Source organism: Bemisia tabaci, chromosome 2 (genome assembly GCF_918797505.1).
Source record: "Bemisia tabaci chromosome 2, PGI_BMITA_v3".
Classification (NCBI taxonomy): Eukaryota; Metazoa; Arthropoda; class Insecta; order Hemiptera; family Aleyrodidae; genus Bemisia; species Bemisia tabaci.
In genome coordinates this window covers 1,653,412-1,667,554 of record NC_092794.1, presented here as the reverse complement: position 1 = coordinate 1,667,554, position 14,143 = coordinate 1,653,412, and the positions used below count along the sequence as shown (strand labels likewise).

The following is a 14,143-nucleotide window of genomic DNA, read 5'->3' as shown; positions in this document are numbered from 1 at the left end:
TATTAAAGTCGGGAGGCCTTACCTATATTTCTTGAAACTCTTTCAAAGATGTTCTTGAAACTCTTTCAAAGATGTTCTTGACAAATGTTTCTGGGTATAAGTAGCAGTTTTCCATGAGTATACTGTAAAAGTGTCATGTATACAGTGCTATAGAACTTTCTCTTTGAGATTATCAGGGTTAGCCTTAATCTTTTGAAAGAGAAACTTCCTGTGCGATCGACCAATTATGCGGTGCGCTAAGTTAAGGGTCAAATTTCTTTTAAAATTATGTGAGCTAAACAGATAGAAAATGAACAAAGGCTGTTTTTTGCTACCATTTACACATCACCTTCTTGTTTCCATGATACAAAGACATGTCTAGTCATGTCTAGAAAGTTTGACATGTCATTGTTTTCTACCTATCCACAGTAAACTGGATGGACGGAATAATGCTGTTAAATAATGCGAATTTAAAATTGAGGTATCTGTTTATTTAGCCACGGCTCATTTAGCCATGTGGCGAACTGCAACAGAAATTGATGCAAACTGCCAAAAACTCTACGTGCTGTGAGGCTACATGAAATAAGAAAAATTAGTGTGGCAAAATGCAACAAAAATGGTTGCAGTTAGCCAGTCTTTGGAATGGCCTAAGTACCAAATTCAGCGAAAAAGATTGTAATTTATCCTCTCATTTTTATTTTACTGCAGTGCAATACATTTTATTGATGATCTAGAATAGATTATTAAAAAGTATAAACAACCATTCGTATTGAAACCAATTTTTATTTTCATAATTTTTCGCGGCGCGGCGACGAATCGGGTCAAAACGCCCACCAACGGAAAGTGCTTGTCACGGGTGTGCGCTTAAAATTGAGCTCATGGATTTATTTATCTTTGCGCAAAAATGGTTATAGTATCATTTTAAACGTCAGAGAGTGATCTTTCTACAAAACACGATAGGAGGTTTGTTTCCTTACCCGATTGAAAATTATTCGTCGTTGTAAATTTTGGAAATTTGAACATTTTCTGTTCTTTGAAAAATACCCGGAAAATTCGAAGGAAAAACGCAAGTATATCCGTTGCACTAGTTAACTTTCAACGCCAGAATCCTTTTCCTCGTCCCAAAAAACCTTCGGATACCAGTTTTCGTCCCAATCCGTCAAAAAACGGAGATGTCAAATTTCCACTATTTTGAACTTTGACCGGCCGCCATTTTGTCAAAAATTAAGATTTTAAAAAGCGGTTTGCGCCAAAAATTTTCTTTTTTATCTTCTTTCGATTGATGTGTCACGAAGGAGGGGATGCTATTTGGAAAAAAAGTTGGGGTCCGCAGCCCCTCCCCACGTTGGGGGGGGGGGGGGGGCGAAAATTTTGGGGGCCCCAAAAGTAGCTTACATTGATCGATGAACATCCCCAAAGTTTCGTTTCAAAATATTAATTACGTAAAATTTTAGAGGGGGTGGAAGGGACTTCTGTCCACACCCTGTATATCTCATGTATGTATCGTATCTATGGTTACGCACCATCACCTGTCCTCCTGGTTCTTCTCCCGCTTATACACGCTTATCTGTTCCAACTAGATTTGTGTTTATTTCCTTCCCATTCCCCCTTTCCCCTACAGGGCTTCTTATGACCATAAAAATGATCCCTGAAAGCGGCAATTTCCAATCCAAAAGTGCAGGGTGTTTTTGTGTACCCCACGTACTTTGTCCTTTGGTCATGTGGCTAACTGCAACATAATTTGCAACATACTTTGCCAAACTAATTTTTCTTGTTTCGTTTAGCCACATAGCACCTAGAATCTGTGGCAAGATGCAAAATTTTTTGTTGCATTTTGCCACGTGCCTAAAGAAGCTGTGGCTATATAAAACGTAATCTAAAATTTATTTCTGCTTCCCAGACACACAGTAATATATCATCCATATATCTGTTATTAAAATAAATTAGGTATTTGTTCTTTCAAGCGCGCATGTTTCCACTTATTCCATTACAAGGTTGGCCAAAAAAATTCGTGAGAATCGTCAGAGACAAGCCGGCACTAACGACAAAATTTCTGAAAACGATCTTAGAACTAAGTACAACAAACGTCACGGTGAAGAAAATAAGGAATTCTGTAAACAGATAAATAAATACATGAATGAATACGTTGAAGATACACCGTTAGAGACTTTTAAATTGGAAGAACGCAGGTTTTACCTGATTGCGAGGTAGTTGTTGCATCGGAGGAAGCTGATGATCTTCTTGATGTAGCTTTCGTTACAGTGGGTACTGGTGTTTTGCACTGCTGTGGCGAGCTTCCTGACTCATCGTCGGATTCATCTTCGGAAGAATCAGCAGTCTGTGGCGACAGAAGGTATGATGATCAATGAAGATTAAAAAAATCCGAAGAGTTAAAAGCACAAAGGTAAACAGAAAACCAGGAAAGCATTTTGAGGAAGAGAAAGTTAATATTGGAATGCGAGTTAGGCAAAGTTACTGAGAAATTTCACGCTAGAAGGGATACTTGAAATTAAACTAAGTCAAATACGTGCTTCATCAACGACAGTTCCTTACAACTGTAATAATCAATCACTCTGGATAATTTGAATTCATAGATTGCCTACCCTTTTGGGCCCTAAGAGCTCCATCACCTAACCTCGAAATTTCCGACATGTCCATACTCTCCCTATATGTATAGGTACTCTAGTGCCACCTGCCCTGTTCAAATCTTCATTCAATCATTCTTCATCAATTCAATCATTCAATTCATTCTTCAATCATCCTATTCAGTCAAAATGTTATTCATGAACCTCATCCTATAATGAATTTAAGAACACCCAAAGTTACTTTGCTTAGACAGGAACTTTTTGGCGCTTTACTCTACCGTCAGACTTGCGGCTTCAGTTTTGTTTATTTTATTTTTTTTTTAAAAAAAGTTATCATCTTTAATCTCACTGAAACTGGTCAAAAAGTGTCTGAAATATAATACTTCTTGATAAGTAGTAGTAATACTGAAAATTCTAAGCATTTAAAAGCATAATCTCGAGGTTATTGGCGTGTAGCCAAAGATATTGAATCACGTGGATCGTGCGTCCGGCTTGGTTCTGTACGGGCGAAGCGTGTGTATGTTTCTCGGAGCCCCATGATGGGCAGGCGGGGAAGGGGAGAGAGCGTGTGTCCCAAGCACTTGAAGATACTGCAGAGAAGCAATGGAGAATTCATGCGCGCGCTTGGTTTTTCAGGAATATCCTGTTTAGAGCCCATTTTCAGACAAAATTTCGAGAAGAAAATTTTTAGAACATATAATTTTACAACCGAATAGCAATGTTTCATTTTTCTGAACTAATTATTAGCCGAGATAAAAAGCATCACAATCCTACAAAAATTCGCTGGAGCCGCTACTCCGCATGCCTGAGTTCGCCCTTCAAATTTCATGTGAAATTTCAAAAGGCCTCATAAATTTCAATTTTTTTGAAAAATTGATTTATTTGCCCCTTAATTCCTTTTCTTCACTGATGTTCCTAAATTTAATAATAATACATTTTCTTATTGTTCCTCACGCCTGTTTTTTCTTTCTTTCCGATTAGCTAGTCTTGTTACTCTCCTATAAATAATATGGCATCATAAAACAATTGTGTCCCTCAAAAAATAGTCATGATTGTGCTATTCTTTTCAGTAGGTAAAATTCTTCGCTAAGATTAGAATAAGTAGTATGTACCTAAGTACCTTTCTTTTCTGTTGCTCTAAACTTTATTTGCATTTAAATATGATAAATGTCAAGAATTATAGATGAAGAGTCCAGTACTCAGTGCATTGTACATATGTAACGTTGGAGTACATATCTCTGCTGTTTTTTATTTTTTTGGTTTTTTCTACGGTTTTTTTTATTTTATTTAATTTTTTTTTTTTTTTTTTTACTGAAAATCATTTTCTTCGCAGTGAATACATGAAGTTTAGAGCCAAAAGAATACGAACAACGAAAAGTAAAAGGTAAGAATTTTATGATCATTTTGTCTTAGTTGACCGGCAATAATCTACAGTACCAAAAATCTATGGCACGAATGCGGACGAAACAACCAACGACGGTTGAATCATTTCGATTTCAGCCGCCATTTTGTTGCGTGACGGCAAGAGGGCACGAGATACGACTCCCTAATACTCCCTATGCATATTCGTCTTGTTGTGGCAAGCAGTCGGGCAGAAAAAATTACTAGAATCAAAAAAGTACTGAAAATCAAGCTTAGATTTTAATTTTTCACGGTTTCATTGAAATTTCATGAAATTTCAAGTGAAATTTCAAAATCTTATTTTTCATGAAATTTTCTATCTCAGCGCATGCGCAGATTAGCGCAATTGGGACACACGAACACATCGATACAATCGATGCAAAGTCCGGTGCACCATGCGAATTTTCAGAAGTTACGACGCTTTCCTTGACACAGGATGCACGGTCTACGTGATTCAATGTTTTTGCATGAAACGCATTTTAGAGCCTACAAGACTGTAGAAATACTTCACGCATTGCTCACATAACACGGTGTGCGCTTTAATCGTTGCAATTCCTTGGTGTCAGACCCACCACCAGCGCGGTGATGTGGAAATAATGTGCAGGTACAAAGCGAGCCTGGAATCCTCGGAGGATCGGGGAGATTTTCCTGCTGTCTGTGAACGTTCCTATCGTTAAATATCCCTCATTGCACCTCATCTACTGATCCTCCAGACGAATCAAACATCAAAATTAGCCCGTTTTAGTTGCAAATTTCATGTCCACCTTTGCCCATTAGCTCGCTCTACTGCGCGTCGTTGTCTCGCAATTTTGATGTTTTCAGTCATGGAGACGAATTCGTGTGTGAAGCTTGGGGTCCGGCAAGGCGTAGGCATGTTACTCCCTACCCCTCCGCGCGGCGCATCGAGCGGCGTCAAGTCTATGTCAGTGACAGGGAAATGCAACCTAAGCGTCGATTGGGAAATAATCCGTAAAAGCACTTAAACAGGCGTCTATATTTAATTTCATTCACAGCCGGCAAAACGAGATAAGTATTCGACCACGGGTATAGACTGATTTACCTAGTGGCTACGTCATTCGAACCCTTGGTTCAAGTGTAAACAAACACAGAACCTTGTTTCTGATTCGCGCCGTTTGCACCATGGTGGTAAAATACGTCCAAGTGTTTCTTACAATCGAAAGTTCTCATATTTAATGAGTCTTTGTTTGATTTATGACCGGTCAATGGCTAAATTTTAATAAATTAACACAATTAACTCATGATGAATTTGCACATGAGGTTCTGTTAGTTTGTTTTGGTTTGAACCAAGAGCTCGATATCATCATATAATACCCAAGCTCCGAGACCTCCTAAATTTTCAAATCTGGAAACGCTTAGTTCCAGCGTTCTACCAGGCCAATTTTCTTGATTTTTGCGGCCATCGACAAGCAATAATCTCTAGATAAGCCCGCTTTATTCCGATTTTGAAAATATGACCCAGGTTTTTTTTTTACATTACGCGGTAAAGCTGCGAATTCTCCCATTTAAACGATGTAATTTTTAATTTTTTGCCATAGTTCGTTTGAGCGTTCTACTGGGCCGATTTCCATGATTTTTGCGGTTATATCGACAGGTGATAGTCCTTAGATGAGCCCGCTGTAATGAGAATTTGAATATGGACCCAGGTTTTTTTTTATAATGGAGGAGATCAGAAAGCTTAGAAAGGGGGGCAAAATTTGAAGTTTCCGCCAATGAAAAATGGCGGGAATTTCAAATTTAGCGGAAAATTGTAGTAAGTGGGAAATATTGAAGCTCGGTCTGTTAGTAAGGTAAGTGAATCGAAGGTATACATACATGCTCCTTTGTTACAGACTATCCAAAAGCGACGTAACGCTCCATTCCGTTTTGTTTCAGTCTTGGCGTGAAGTTTGAAATAAATGCCGATTTTTTCATTCGATTCTTATTGGTTCAATTGCTCCCGGCCAGAGGGAAATTGGATGAATGGGAGTCGAGTATGAAAATCATCTAATTTATTTTGGTCGTTCTTTTGAGGACGCGGGCCCAAGAGAGAGCGAAGCGAGATCTGGGGGTTGGGCCGCGTAGCGGCCAGGGGGCATAGCCCCCTAGTTATGTCGAATGACGTAGTCTTTAAATCAGTCTATAGGTCTATTGGCGCTAGCTGGACTAAAAGCGCGTCACACTGCGAAGATGACTCCACCGCGTTCCTTCGCTTGGCTTGCGCGACGCTTAAGTCGCCGCAAAACTAGGACTACGTGTCATCATTATTGACTCTCTAGCCCGGTTTTTACCATAATTCAAGGGGTAATATGGATCCTCATTGCACCTATCTAGAAACTCGGATAATAATTAACTTTTTTTTTTTTTTTTTTTTTTTTTTTTTTTTGGTTACATGAGTAGAAAATAGAGCGAACGAAAATATCGCGTCTAAATTTTCGATACTTTAATTTCAGATTATATTCAGGGAAAGTCGCGGAAAGCTTTCAGAAAAACTGAATGTAGCTTTTTAAAATCACTGATTAAAAATAAAACATAAAAATGGTGCATACTTAATGTTGCAATCAGAGATAAATAGGTAGGTACACTTTCTATCGCGTGCACCCGTCGTCTTTTGAATCCATTCTTTCGTCATTATTTCTTTCGGACGGTATGGAACTTCTTTTTTCTGCTTTTGAACTCATAATTGAATCGGTTTCTATTATACGGGCGTAAGTCCAAAAATTTCAAAATCGTTTTTTTTTTTGCATTTTCAGCCTCCTTTAGGGTACATACACATTTTCTGAAAAGATGGCGGAAGTCCTATGTATAGAAGCCTGTGGAAGAGGGGGGGGGGGGCGCGAGTTCTCAAACTCGCGCATTTCTAAAGTTTCTGTAACTTTTTTCATGATAAATGAAGAACATTTGTATTGAATTTGCATCTTGACCTAGCTGTTAGGTGATATAACTTCTTATTGTGCATTGATCACAAAAATACATGATTGAAATTTGAAAACTTGGTTTCAACACTTTTTTAAATGAAAATATCCCATGTCACCTTCATTAATTTTGGAAAAATAGGAGTAATTCTAGAAAATTTAGGCCTTTAAATAAATTTAAAAACATATAATAACTCCCTATGCTATATAAAAGAAAAAAACCATGTGCTACATTTTTCAAACTTACTTTAATATTAGTTTTTTGGCTTGAAACTGTCTCAGTCATCCTTCGTTTTCTGGTATAAGGGCGTAAGTCCAAAACTTAAAATTAGCCTAAAAGGGTACTAAAATTTTTCTGAGCCAAAAAAACATTTCAGAACTTTTAAACGGGTGTTTATACAACCTTTGAACCCTTTTTTGAAATTTAGTGGTGTCCTGCATAACGAGAAAATCAGTTTTTTTCCTCTCCTGAAAAATTTGGATTTGTGGACTTACGCCCGTTTAACAGAAACCGATTCAATTTTGAGTTCAACACAATTTAAAGTTCTTTTTATTATCAGGTTACAAGGTGCAAGAAAATCGTCGATTTGAGTTAATGAGCGGCCGCTCCCATGTAAGTTCACATTACCATGCGCTAATGCTAAAAATCATATCGACCACGGGTTGAAGGGAAAAAAACTCTGGGGCCAGAGGGCCATTAAGTAAGAATCGAATGTTGCTACATCGGCACTAAGTTTCAAACCCTCCACCAATACTGAGACGAAATTAATGCAACTAAATGTCCTGCAAATATTGGGTGCTTGTATAAGGAAAGAATATTGAATCAAAGCTTTTATAAGACATAAATAATTGATTGGTTCAAAAGAGCGTACTACAGAGGCAGATGTTTTCCTCGGCTGCAGTGTTGAGTGGCTGGTGGGCTCCTTGCTTTCTTCTCGTTTTAGGGACGCCACCCTCTCCGATACCATGGTTCGGGCAGGGGCCATCGTCTCTGTCGTCGTCTCGCTGCTACTAGACGCTTTGTTTTGCCGTTTGATTCTTGATATTTCATCTTCCTCACTTACTTGACGCACCGGAGCCGCCATCGCACCAGCTGCTTTTCGTTGACTTTGAACCTGATTTACAACAAAATAAGAGCAATCGGTTACCAACATTCATTGATTTTCTTTCCATTCATCTTCTAATTTCTGAAGGTGTTTCCGTAAGGGATTCTGTAACGTTTAATAAGAATCAAATTTGACAGTATGACACATCGATTTTGTGAGCAATCTCATTCTTAGGGATTAGTGCCGACTGGGATCTGTTCGTGCGGATCCACTTGTTACAGTTCCGTGCGGATCCACTTGTTACAGTTCCGTGCGAATCGTTGCTACCACTAGGACTCGAACCCGGGATGTAGTAAACTGGAGTTAGACACGCTGACCACTAGGCCAACCTGGCGGGCATAATATTATAGAAGCATGCATATTATGCAAAATATAGCAGGCATTACTCTATACAGGGTGTCCCAAAAGTTCGTATCCCCCCCCCCCCCTCGTAACTTTTGAACGGTTAGAGATAGAAAAACGAAACTTTAAGAATGTTTCTATCTTAAAGGGGACCATCTTCTAGGGGGGGGGGGGTGTCAAAATTTTGGTTCCCCCTCAGGGGGGGGGGGGGGCGGGGGGGCCCCCAACTGTTTTTTTTTCAAATGGTAACCCCTATCTTGCGATACATCATTAGAAATAGCATAAAAAAACTAAGAATTTTGGCGCAAACCGCAAATCAATATCTTAATTTTTTACCGAGTTATGATAGGTCAAGGGTCAAATTTGACCTATTTTCAAAAAATCATATCTCCGGTTCAAATTATCGTAAAGAAAAAAATAAAACGGGAAAATTTACCAAATTGTACCTAAGCACTTTTAAGTAAAAATCACAGAAATTACTTCAAACTAATTTTAAGGGGGGTTTCGGACCCCCAAATACGTCATTTTAAAGGTCATACGATTTTCTCGCGAAATGAGCAAATTTCCCCTTACTTTTTCTCAACCATATCTTAGTAAGTTCAAAATTAATTCAACATTGCGTTTTCAAGTCCCCAAATTTCGAACAAGGTTTAAGAAAAAAGGAAATTTAAATGGTTGAATTGAATCACCTTAAATTTAGTTTTTTGAACTTTGCCTGGAATTTGAGGACTTAAAAACGCAATGTTGAACTAATTTTGAACTTACTAACATAATATTGAGGGAAAGTAAGGGGAAATTGGCTCATTTCGTGAGAAAATCGTATGACCTTTAAAATGACGTATTTGGGGGTCCGAAACCCCCCTTAAAATTAGTTTGAAGTAATTTCTGTGATTTTTACTTAAAAGTGCTTAGGTACAATTTGGTAAATTTCCCCGTTTTATTTTTTTCTTTACGATAATTTGAACCGGAGATATGATTTTTTGAAAATAGGTCAAATTTGACCTTTGACCTATCATAACTCGGTCAAAAATTAAGATATTGATTTGCGGTTTGCGCCAAAATTCTTAGTTTTTTATGCTATTTCTAATGATGTATCGCAAGATAGGGGTTAGCATTTGAAAAAAAACAGTTGGGGGCCGCCGCGCCCCCCCCCTTTCCCTGAGGGGAGACAAGAATTTTGACCCCCCTAGAAGATGGTCCCCTTTAAGATAGAAACATTCCTAAAGTTTCGTTTTTCTATCTCTAACCGTTCAAAAGTTACGAAGGGGGGGGGGGGTACGGACTTTTGGGACACCCTGTATAAAGCTGCTGTTACCACTCACTCTGCCCCCCCCCCCCCCCTAGAGAAAAATTGGCCGAAGCGATTTCCTTTAAACTTGGTACACGCTTAGCTTTGTCGTGAGGAGTTGATCAAAATTATTCCGATTCCAATCTGCTGCCTTGGACGCCCGCAAGAGCGAACACTTGTTTCTTCGTATAGTAATGCATTTAAGATACGAGGTTGTTCCCTCTGGGGTAACTTCCTCTTCGCTGGTTTCCTTGATTCCACCCTCGCTGATGATGATCACCTCTGGATTGACCTCCTCGATGATTCCGTCGGACACAGTCGCGCTGATAATGATCCGGGCTATTACAGTTCCAGCACGTTCCTCTAGTCTCTGTTACAAAGGCATTCGCACCTTTTGATTCGTCACTCAAGTTCTTCTTCAGATTTTCTTTCAAGGAAATCTTGGTTTTAACGTACTCGACCGTTTTCTTTTCCTCCTTCAATACATCTATCAGGTCACCAATGTGACTGTAAAATTCTGGCAAGGTCCTTAACATATAGTTTAGTTTCTCCTGTTCGGTTATTTTTGCTCCGGCCGCTTTAAGTTCGTTAACCGCCTTTTCGAATTCATTGAAAAAGCTAGCTGTATCCGAAAATTGATTTAGGCGGATGTTCTCGAGGCGATTTCTACAGACGATTAGTAATGCTGTTGATTCTTTTGAATACATTTCATCGAACTTTCTCATAATCAAATACGCACTTTCTAGGTCACCGGGAGCCTCCCTAGAAAATTGTTAAAATTCTACGGTATTTGCTCTATTTTTCGGATGAAATCTGATGGAACGTCTTGAAAAACTGTGGTTTTATTACTTTCTCTCTTGCTTATGATTTCATTTACTCAACTTGTTTCAAATGTTACTGAGCATTAGAGGACGGCTCCATGCTCTTAACTCCTAATTTTGCCACTTATTTGAGGTATTGTAGTCTTTATTCTACATTATTTAGAATTTTTTGAGTTTAAAATTAGAAATTAGAAAAATAAGTTAGAAAATTAGAATTTTCTGCGTTTAAAACATGATTGAGAATTTTCTAATTCATCACTAATCAGATCAAGTGAGGGAAATTTTATAGAATTTAAGGGCATTTGCACCGAAGGAGCAATTACAACCGCGACGGAAAGAGGGAGCAAGATAGCGCATCGGAGGCAGAAGCAGCGCGCTGCGGTGACGGGCCAAGAGATGGCCAAGAGAAGCGAGCTGCGACACGATAAATTCCAATTGTTTGTTGCTAATCGCATTATAGATGTAATTTGTAGCTTCAACATCCATTGTTGTCCAGTCCTCGTCTTTGTCAGACTCTGTTTTGCTTCGAATAGCAACCGTCGCGCACTTTTTGAATTGTAAGAATTTCAAAATCCTTTTTTTCCAATTACTATAATCTTCCCCGTCAAAAATGGGAATGGTTACATCGTCCGACCGTATAAACGACATTTTTGACACGGTTTTCACTCACGAACGCCACGAGGTTTTCTTGATCGGTAGGTACGGCGCGCTCACGAATACGACCTTTTTGGTTTTACTTTCAGACTTTCACTAACTTTAGACTTCTTATTTGTCGAGCACATTTTGAGCACCAACCAAGCTCTGCTGCCATGAAGGGGAACTAGTTTGAATTACAATGAAATATATTTGAGATTCATAGCGAGGATACTTTTAATTAAACTCTTGTAGGCTTTCACATTGTTACATAGAATAGAACATACAGGAGGACAACATACAATAGACACACATTTTGCGCAAGCGCCATATTGAAAATACCTACGTCACTATTCATCACTCAACAAAAGCATTCTATAGAAAGCGGCTGGATGAGAAACTAGGAGTAGAAGCTTTCGATAGTGCGGAGGAGTTGTACTAGTTCATCGAATGTTGTGTACATTCAGCGGCGAAGGAAGCCCTGGGTATGTGATGAGAGTAAGGATAAGCAGAAACCCTACTGGTGAGACAAAGATGTAGAGGAAGTAATTGATGAAAAGCGCAGGATGTATCATGACTATCTGGCCTACAGAAGACAGGACCGCAGACACCCGTGGTGAGGATAGGAGAGCCCAGCCAAGGGTTCGTAGTTTAATAACCAGGAAGAAAAACGAGCCTTGGGAGAACAACTGCTCAAGGATTGACACATACCCAGGGGAAGAGTACTAAAAGCTGGAAACTGATCAAAGGTTTGAGAAGGGACGTAAAATGGGACATTTTATCTCCAATAACAATCTCGCGGTTTGAAGAACGACCAGAGTTACATACGGGGAATACTGAAAGCATAGTCGAAGATTATACATACATAAAGCCGCTTTTATAGCGCCGCCTCGCGCTCTGCGACGCCCAATCGCCATTGCCCCCTATCCTCCCAGAGATCATCAGGCAATTGGCACCTTCTGATCTCCGCCTCCACCCAATTGAAGACCTGCTTGGGCAACCAACCATCTGCCATCCTTTACACATGTCCATACCATACCCGCTGCTGGGACCTGATATCGTGCACGATGTCTTTCTCCACACCCATTATCTCGCAGACCTTTTCATTGCGGATACGCTCTATTCTCGATTTCCCAGCAGACCTTCGCCAAAAGTCCATCTCCGTTGCCCTAAGTATGTCTTCAGTTCTTTTCTTGAGTTGCCAGACCTCACTCCCGTAAGTTACGATACTCTTCACGATGACGTTGTAAATTTTTCTTTTGGTGGAGATACTCTGGTCCCAGAGAATCCCATTTAGCATCGCGATAGCTTTCCTGCCTCGCACATTTCGATCTTTAACGGTCCGATCCAAATTTCCGTCATAGTTAACCAAAATCCTAGATATTTATACTCTTCACAGTCCTGAGTTTTCCGACCACCCTCCAGTTCAATGCTTTGCTGATCACCACCGATAACCAACTTCTCCGTCTTTACCACATTAACTTCCATCCCCCACTTACGGTATACTTCTTACGGTATACCACTTACGTCATGTAATTCGCATCTTCTTCGTCCTGAGCTATTACCACCTGATCATCAGCAAAGCACAAAGGGCGCCATCTTCTCGTAGCGGGACGCCCATTCCTGAACAGCATCTCTTCCATTCCTTGAAAACCTCTTCAAGGTAGGTACACTTTAAAAAGGGTTGGTGACAAACAGCACCCTTGTTTAAGTCCCTTAGTTATTAAAAACCCCACTGATAACTCCCCATGTGATTTAACCCTAGAAAAAGCCCCATCATAAAATTCTTTAATCGACCTAATTAGTCCTCCACTAAAACCCCTTTTGTTCAAGACTTCCCAAAGTTTCATCAATGGCACACTATCGTAAGCTTTCTGGAGATCCACAAACGCTAGATGTAATTCTTGGCCTAATCCTTTCTTTTTCTCGATCGCATGGATGATGGTAAATAAGAAATCAATTGTTGACCAACCGGCTCTGAAACCGGCTTGCTCTTCCGCTTCATGTTCTTGCCACTATAATCCTAGATTTTAGCTTTCAGTCCGTATACCTTGTTCAGGGTACCTACATGCGACTAACAGTCCTGTATAATTATCGCACTCATCCTTTTACCCTTCTTCTTGTATATAGGTGACACCCAAGACTCTTTCCATTTGATCGGTACCTTGCCACCTGCCAAGCAATCTTGCATCAGCTCTCTCACACGCTGAAATAGCTTGCAGGTTCCACACTTGATCAACTATGTAGGGATATTTCCCGGACCCGGAGCTTTATCGTTCTTCAGCTCTCGTACGGCCTTTACCACGTCCTTCATGAGAATCTCCAAGTTATTATTATTGGTATACTCCAAGCTTACACCTCCATCTTGAAATTCAGGTCGCCTTTCTGTCAGTAAATTTTTAAAATAACCCTCCAGTTTATCAGTGGATATCGGAGATATTAAGTCCCGCTTCATGTCCCTTCGCAGTCCTTTCAGCAACTTCCAGCTCTCAGTACTTTTCCTTCCTCCTAAGTACGAGTCTATTCGATTACAGCTCCTCTTCCAAGATTCGTTCTTTTTCTTGGTGATGAGCCTTCGCACCTGCGTCTAAGCTTTTCTATACGCCTGTTTTGTATTCTGCTTTTTTAGAAGAAAGGAACTGATGGTACTTTTTTCGTTTCTCTTGAATCTCCTTCTCATTTTCTTCATCCCACCAGTAAGGTTTTTCACTAACTTTTCTATCATCAGCAATACCAAGAGCCTCCATTGCTACCGAATGAATTCAATCCTTAAGGAACTGATACTGCTGTTCGGTATCACCGTGCCTTGATTCGCCCAACTTCTCATCCAAGCGCTTTAAGTACAATGCCCTTACACTTGGATGCTGCAAGCTGTCAATATTATAACTTACAAGCTTGACACGATCTTTTTGTTGGTGAACCTGCTTTTGTGCTTGCCTGTTCTCCTGGTTCCCTTTCACTGGGAAAGCTATTTCCGCCCCGAGGAGGTAATGCTCACTGCCGCAGGAAAGACCTTTCGATACCTAGTCGAAGATTATACTCAATAGAAATTCAAGTGGATGAGGTGGTCGAAGCA

At 39.8% G+C, this 14,143-nt stretch overlaps 1 protein-coding gene across 5 annotated transcripts in view; it reads right to left on the bottom strand.

Moving 5' to 3' along the window:
- tn (tripartite motif containing protein thin) overlaps nt 1-14,143 on the bottom strand; it is a 155,420-nt gene that overhangs the window by 93,217 nt on the left and 48,060 nt on the right. For all 5 annotated transcript variants that reach the window (XM_019049865.2, XM_019049864.2, XM_019049867.2 and 2 more), the window contains exons 6-7: nt 7,750-7,992; nt 2,176-2,317 (exon numbers count right to left, since the gene is read on the bottom strand). In XM_019049865.2, coding sequence (XP_018905410.2) covers nt 2,176-2,317; nt 7,750-7,992 — 385 coding nt within the window. The remainder of the gene's footprint in view (nt 1-2,175; nt 2,318-7,749; nt 7,993-14,143) is intronic.